General features: G+C 43.2%; 1 protein-coding gene across 5 annotated transcripts in view; it reads right to left on the minus strand.

Moving 5' to 3' along the window:
- Positions 1 to 7,729, minus strand: part of SPIDR (scaffold protein involved in DNA repair) — a 244,793-nt gene extending 237,064 nt beyond the window's left edge. For 4 of the 5 annotated variants that reach the window (XM_045581533.1, XM_045581534.1, XM_045581532.1 and 1 more), the window contains exons 1-3: positions 7,667 to 7,729; positions 5,302 to 5,445; positions 3,034 to 3,100 (exon numbers count right to left, since the gene is read on the minus strand). In XM_045581533.1, the coding sequence (XP_045437489.1) occupies positions 3,034 to 3,100; positions 5,302 to 5,445; positions 7,667 to 7,696 (241 nt within the window). In that variant the 5' untranslated portion in view covers positions 7,697 to 7,729. The remainder of the gene's footprint in view (positions 1 to 3,033; positions 3,101 to 5,301; positions 5,446 to 7,666) is intronic. The other variant, XM_036437422.2, reaches the window with a different exon arrangement.
- Between the last annotated feature and the right edge of the window lie 215 nt (positions 7,730 to 7,944).

The following is a 7,944-nucleotide window of genomic DNA, read 5'->3' on the forward strand; positions in this document are numbered from 1 at the left end:
TTACGAAATTTAATAGTCAGTAAGTCATTCTATTTGCTGAAAAGGGTTGCCCTTGAAATCAAGACCCATTCCAGTGAAATTCCAGGAAGGACATCAGCCAGACTATAGGAATAGTTACCATGCATTTGTAAACATTTCTGGGTGCCCACTGTGTGCTAGGCATTGTGCCAGCATAAGTTGAACTATGCCCCTCCCAAAAATTCATCCATAAGTTAAATTTTTAACCCCCAGCATTTTAGAATGTGATGTTATTTGGAGAAAGGGTCTTTACAGAGTTAATCAAATTAAAGTGAGGTCTCTGGGTGACCCCTAATCTGATAGGGTTCTTTATAAAGGAAGAAACTTGGACACAGAAACACATTCAGAGGGGAATCGATGGTGTGAAGAGACACGTGGAGAAGACAGCCATCTACAAGCAAAGGAAAGAAGCCTGGAGAAGATTCTAAAATGAACCAACTTTTTCAATTCCTTCATTTTGGACTTCTAGCCTCCAAAACTGTGAGATATTAAGTTTCTGTTGTTCAAACCACATACTTGTTTTATTATGGCAGCCCTAACAAACTAATATACCTAGTTGAAGATGAACATATAAAGATGAGCAACAGAGAAGTGTATGCTTTTAAGAAACCCATAATCCAATGAGGAGAAAACAAGGCCAAATTTAATATATCTCAAGAAGTAAGAGATTTCTAACCTCAATAAAAGTATTTCAGGGGAAAAAAAATAAACACTATTACCTGTTTATTTCATAGTTTAATTTTGTTTGGTAAATAGATTTTTTTAAAGTTCTACTTTTTAGCCGAAACTGGTTTGGCTCAATGGATAGAGCATCGGTTTGGGGACTGAAAGGTCCCGGGTTCGATTCTGGTCAAGAGCATGTACCTTGGTTGCGGGCACATCCCCAGTAGGGGGTGTGCAAGAGGCAGCTGATCGATGACTCTCTCTCATTGATGTTTCTAACTATCTCTCTCCCTTTCTCTTTGTACAAAATCAATAAAATAAAATAAAAGAAAGAAAAAATATTTTTTTAAAAAAGTTCTACTTTTTAAAGAAAATTGCTATCTACAAAGGTTCCAATCTCTTAATTTTAAGTTTTTATCTTTTTCCATCTCTCCTGAATCTCTACCAAGAGCCTTTGCTAAAACTTACATGCTTTCTTCTCTCAACTTTCCATCTTCTTCATTTCCTCCTGCTTTAGTCTTCTCTGGTTCCCACTGTCTTTTTTTTCCTCCCCACACACTTTGCAAAAGTATGTTCTCCCACTTCTACTTCCCAGCTCTGATAAAAATATTGCCTCCACACCCTAAAATTTCTGTTAATAGCTTGTCTTTAAAATGGATGCTATGTTTTCAAATGAGCCAGTTCTAAGAAATACCTTAAGTTCACTTTATCAATTTCTATTAGTAAGCTTTTGTTAAATTATCAATACTTTCTTGCTTTAATAAGCTTCTTATATGTTGCAAGTAATTATATATTGGCAAAAGCTCTTTAAGCCTCTAAGAGTATATTGCGTATTCTAGAGAATAGAACGTATGGCAGAGTGAGTCAAATATACACTAACGTGTGGAAATCATTCCAAAACATCCTTTTGTAATTAGATAAAAGGTAGCTGCTTATTTAATATATCTTTCTCGAAGTTTAACTATACTTAAAAGTTCATAGAAAGATATAAGCCACATTTATAAAATACTATTGTATTTTCTCCATATAATATATTATGATAGTTTAGAAGTTAGAATTAATTGATCTTTGAATATCATAGCTTTTGGCACTAATAAGAAGAAAAGTTAAATTCTGGAGATCCTCTAGAAAATTATGCTATTACAAAAAGATGTGTGCCAATTTTATTTTATAATAGAATTTTAGGAATTTTTTTAAAATTTGAGAAATTTTATTTTCATTTGTATAAATTTTAGTGAAATAATAATATCACTTAAAGTGTTTAGTCTCTTATTCACAGTCTTCCCACTCTGCAGAACTCTGAACAGGCTTTCATGTCGTTCGTTTGGCCATCAGACATAATAGCAATTGCTGCCATCAATGCATTTGAGCTAAGCACTTTATTTTTAGCTCACAATAATCCAATGAGGTACACATTCTTATTCCCATTTTCCAGATGCAGAAACTAAGGCTTAACATGTTTTGCATGCTTTCCCAAGGTCACTGCCAGGACAGTCAGGATACTATGGGCCGATGAGTTCCCCATTCTCCCTTCTCACCCACAGTAGCACTGAGTGTTGCAGCACAGCGAATGACCTACCTGATATCCAGCCCTCTCCTTCCTTACTAACAAAACCCCCATTTTATTTGAGTAGCAACATACAGGTTTAAAAATCCTTAATTTCACTGAATTCTCTTTAGGGGAGGGGCCTCTCTGTAATAGGATCTGGCCAAACCTAGAAGTCCTGGCGTGGGAATTCCTCCCCAGATGAAAAGTTCCCTTGGAGAAAATCCTCAGACCTACATTATTCCCAAGGATTGGGCCTGGAGAATTCAGCTTCTACCTCTTAACCACAAGAACCACCCACACCAATGCTACAGAATTTCAGTAAGAGCCTGGCTCCCTGGACTTCTCGTTACGGAAGATAAATTCAACCCTATTTCTTCAAACACTAATACAGTTCCCTACTATGTGTAACTGAAAGCCTTCCCTAACTAATTTGTCAAGTAAGAATTTCATTGCCTGAAGTAGCATAGGTCATAATGTTATTTCACAAGTCAGACATTTTTTAAAACGTCAGAGCTATGAGTCTGAGCTAACCTACTGGCTCTGTCAGTGAGTAAACCCAGAAAGGGCACACCAAAAATTCTAATGATTACCTACAGGAGGCAGGAAAATGGGGCAGCCAGCGACAAAGGTGAGAGACAGACTTCTCAAAAAATACCTTCTTACATTGTTGGGATGTTTTTAAAGCATGAATATATAGTCTATTCAAACTATGTAAGTAATGTTTTAAAAGAAACTAAATCAAGGAAGGATATGTTATCCTTATACTTTTTCTATCAAGAAATCAATAATCAATGAAATATTACCTTTCTTGGGACTAGCAAACAATTCAATGTGCTTTTCTGTAACAGTCTTCTTTTCAGCTGCTAATGACTGTAGGCAGATAATAAAGAAAATAATAATAATAACAACAATGTATAGTACTTTATGTGACAAGGGCTAAAAACCAACGATATTTTGTAAAATATTCAAAACTTTAATTGCATTCTTCTCAACATATTCCTCTCTCTTTTCCCTTATTTATATTTACCAATAATTATTCCCAAAGCACCTATTCTTCATATACTTAGAAATGTATTTTTATAGTTTTCCTGAAACTGAACAGAAAGCTACCTAACATTTAGTTTATAATAGTATTGCTCCACATGTTAAGTATTTTAAAGTTACATTTACAAAAAATAACCTGAATACAGCAGGTCGGAGATCTGCGGAGATTTGGGTTACGTCGGAGATCCGTTTTTACGGCGATGTAAGTCAGAACCCACCTACCTAAGCACCTACATCACTCACATGGAGCACAGACACAGCAGTAATGAAGTGAAATGGTAACAAAAATTTAAAAGAAAGTTAACAATTCCTGCTCTACTTACAGTAAATAATAAAAACATAAAGCACTTTGAAATAACAGAACTTTTTTTTTCATAAATAAATGGGAGATGGAGACAAAACCATGAAACGAAGTATGTCGAGTCCCACATAACGCGAGGACTGCCTGCATCACATTATATATCTGAATACATAATTATACTTCTTGTAAAGAGGATGCTCATTGCTCTTCCGAGAACGTTCTTCTCAGAGAATTCTCAGAAGGTATCCTTCATATATTAAAAAAAAAAAAAAGTATAAAGGTACTGCCTGGCATAAAGAGGTGAGTACTGCCGAAGCCGGTTTGGCTCAGTGGATAGAGAGTCGGTCTGTGGACTGAAAGGTCCCGGGTTCGATTCTGGTCAGGGGCATGTACATTGGTTGCGGGCACATCCCCGGTAGAGGGTGTGCAGGAGGCGGCTGGTCGATGTTTCTCTCTCATCGACGTTTCTAGCTCTCTATCCCTCTCTCCTCCTCTCTGTAAAAAATCAATAAAAAATATATTAAAAAAAAAATGAGGTGAGTACTGACATGCCATAACTATTAAAGGAACTCAAGGATAAGAAAAAAATGTAATATAGTTTCCTACTATATTATATAGTAGGAAATTCCAAAGAGATAAGAAAGGGAATTCCAAAGATAAAAGTACTGTGGCCTGAACACTCAGATCTAAAAATTTTACTATAGTAAACCTTCAATTTTGTAGTCTTCGATTTAACAGAATTAGGATTTTAATGGGCAAAATTTCCAGTCTGGATGTTGTTTTAAAACACCCTGTTAAGCCCTAACCAGTTTGGCTCAGTGGATAGAGCATCAGCCTGCAGACTTGGGGGGCCCAGGTTCGATTCCGGACAAGGGCATGTACCAGTAGGGATTGTGCAAGAGGCAGCTGATCTATGTTTCTCTCTCATCAATGTTTCTAAGTCTCTATCCCTCTCCCTTCCTCTCTGTAAAAAAATCAATAAAATATATTTTAAAATAATAATAAAATGAAAAATGAAAAAAAAATTAAGAAAAGGAAAACTCAGCATACGTTGGGCAAGAGGCAGCAAATAAGTAGTAAGTATAGCTGGTGACAGAACTACATTAAAAAACGAAACAAAACAAAAACAAAAACAAAAAAAACCACACCCTGTTAATTTCAAAATGCTCTTAACGAACATTTGCTTATAATTAAATTAACAGTGTGTTTTTTTTTAATTCACAATTATTTTTAACAAAATTTAGCAAATTTTGCCGACATAAATAAGAGATTGCATTATCTACAAATATAGTGTACATATTTAGATCCAAGAGTCACTGCTCATAAACAATGTTTGGCGATGATCAGCATGGGACCACGCCACATCGCACACTGGTAGTTGTTGCGTGGTGTGACTTTCTGGGGCAGTTTTGCTGGTGACGTGTGCCAGCCAATGTTCTAAGGAAAGCTAAGCCATGCCCCCGCCGTGTGCATCTGTTCGCTGGAGATGATCGGTAAAATGCACACATTTACTACACCTATTCAGTATACATCTAAAATTACAGAATATGCATACAAAACTTTTCTGTGAAATTAAACTTTTGATAGAACACTAAACATGTCTACATAAGTAAACACAGGTAAACTAATTTGTCAAATTTTTAACATACACATTCGAAAAGCCTACTTTATTATATAACAAACTCCCAGCTTAAAGGACACCCCCTTGCCCGATTGAGTACTTTACCAGAGTCCCAGGAGAGCCCCGAAATCCTTCCTCACACCTGCGCCATGCCTCTGCGAGGGAGGTCCTGAGGCCTGCTCTCCTGGGCTGCGGGGGGCACTCCCCTGAAAAGGAGGGGCATTCCACGGCATCCCGGTTCCTTTTTCTCTGTAGGGATAATTTTTAAAGAAAAAAATAATCAACCTCACTGAGTTGACAATTAACAATATGGCAAAACCAAGAATGGCAACGATGAAGGCATAATATTTTAAATGTCTCGGAATCCCCATGTAAAGGAGTCACGTGACAGCAAAATCAAAAGTACACAGACAACAATTATCACTTGTCAACAAAGTCCAAAATACAAATGGGTGAGGATAAACAATCAATCCTCCAAACTCCTTCATGGTATCATACCTAAAAGGCAAGAAGCTGAGAGAAGCAATGACTGCTGGTGTTCACCACAAAGCGGAGCAGGCGACCTGAGAACGGGGTCTGCAAAGGGGGGAGAACAAGGTCCCAACCAAGACCCAAAGGGCTGGGGCAGCTGGGCACTCCAACAGCCAGTCAGCTAGGCCCACCTCCCTCCAAAGGGCCCAATGCTGGGAACTGCTGGCAGTGGAATCTGCTCACCAAAAGTCCTCTAAAAACCGCTGACTACTGTCACCGGGGTGCTGGAGCCATCACCTAGTGTGGGACGACGAATACATTCGTAATGCCTCACCGCTCTGGCCTTGTGTGTTCTTCCTCTGGCGACCCTAACAGTGCCCTGACCAGGAATCCAACCATGACCTCCTGTGGTGGCTGGGCTACCTGACATCTTTTAAGATCTCTCTCCAAATTGCCTGGGTAACCACTCCCATCAGACTGGTGAGAATACGTGGAGTTTTCCTTCGTGTGTGAGTGACACCTCTTAAGAAGGACAGTAAATAAAGGCAAATCATCATTTTTAAACCTTAAGGGAAACTATGGCAGTGCTGAAATGTGAGCTAGCACCTACAAACGCTGCAATAGTAACGGAACAGCAAACTCGAGAAAACAAAACCTCTCCTTAAAAATAAAAACATCATCATCGAAGCCATAGTCCCAGTCACATATGTGCATGAAAAGTCACCCTTCCTCTGCATGTTCCAGCTCTCTGCTCTGCTCCCATGTGGGGCCTGGGTGACCTGTCCCTACAACATGTGCAGTGCATGGATGCGGCCTCCGGTGCCAGCCGCAGCTTAGCCCCACGCCCACGAGGCATTTCCAGGGGCTCTGCGTTCCTCAGCTCTACCCTTGACCCTGGAAGCTACATAACATGAAAGGAAACCCACTAACACTGGTTTAATGGGTGTCTTGAGATTAATATCTTTTTCAGAGATCCTGCCCAGGAAACATCCAATCCTCTGCTTTCCTACCACGGCTGCCCTGGAGCAAGGACTGTCCACTGCGCCGCGCACTCTGGTGTGCACACAGCACTTCACATGCCAGCCCTGGGACGCTGTCTGTGCACAGGTGTGCACATAGCACCGCACTTCACACGCCAGCCCTGCGACACTGTCTGTGCACAGGTGTGCACACAGCACTTCACATGCCAGCCCTGAGACATTGTCTGTGCACAGGTGTGCACACAGCGCTTCACATGCCAGCCCTGAGACACTGTCTGTGCACAGGTGTGCACACAGCACTTCACACGCCAGCCCTGAGACACTGTCTGTGCACAGGTGTGCACATAGCACTTTACACGCCAGCCCTGAGACACTGTCTGTGCACAGGTGTGCACACAGCACTTCACACGCCAGCCCTGAGACACTGTCTGTGCACGGATGTGCACACAGCACAGCACTTCACAGCTTGTGACCAGACCCCGGCAGTCGCGGCATGGCAGACTGGCCGCAGACCCTCAGAGTCCTGTCCCACAGAAGCAGGAAGAGAGATTGGGGAAAGTTTGGGGAGAATGGAAAGTGCGGCAACAGATATTTGGGGGACGAAGGGCGGGTGGAAACGACAGCAGAGCCACTCCAATGCACACCCCGCTGTCCGCGTGAGTTCCACGTGTCAAAAAGAAGGAAAATAAACTACCACACACCAGTGAGGGCAACTGGATCTCACGCGCACGTTCCAAACCCGGCTCCGCCCAGCGCCTCGCTTCCGTGCCCGCGGGCTGGGACCCCCGCCCCGCCCTGCGCACCTCCGCTCGGGACCTCCGCCCAGACCCGGAGGGTGCGGCTCCCTCAGCCCGACCTCCGGAGCCGCAGCTCCGCCCGGGGCCCCCGCCAGCACAGCACCCACGTCCCGCCGCAGCCAGGCCCGGCCAGTGCCCGGGGCGGAACGCCGAGCAGGACGCGCACAGAGTTCCGGGCGGCCGCCGGAGCGCGCGCGGCGCCCGCCCCGAACCTCCGCTCACCTTCGGGGCGCGCGAGCCGCCGCCCGGCATCTCCTGCACGCCGCCCCCGCGCCAGCCGCCCCGCGCGGCGCCCCTCCACAGCGCGCCGCGCAGCACCGCGCCGCACCGCGCGCTGCAATTGGCTGGCGATCGGGCGGGGGGCGGGGCTTCTCTGGACGCACCGCCCAACCAGCATGTGCGTCACAGCGCGCGCTGTGATTGGAGAGCACGCTGGCAGGGGGCGGGTCTCTCTGCCAGCCCGCGCTTTCTGGGCATGAATGGGCTCCCAGGCTGAGGTG

The sequence above is a fragment of the Pipistrellus kuhlii genome, unplaced genomic scaffold (genome assembly GCF_014108245.1).
Source record: "Pipistrellus kuhlii isolate mPipKuh1 unplaced genomic scaffold, mPipKuh1.p scaffold_m20_p_14, whole genome shotgun sequence".
NCBI lineage: Eukaryota > Metazoa > Chordata > Mammalia > Chiroptera > Vespertilionidae > Pipistrellus > Pipistrellus kuhlii.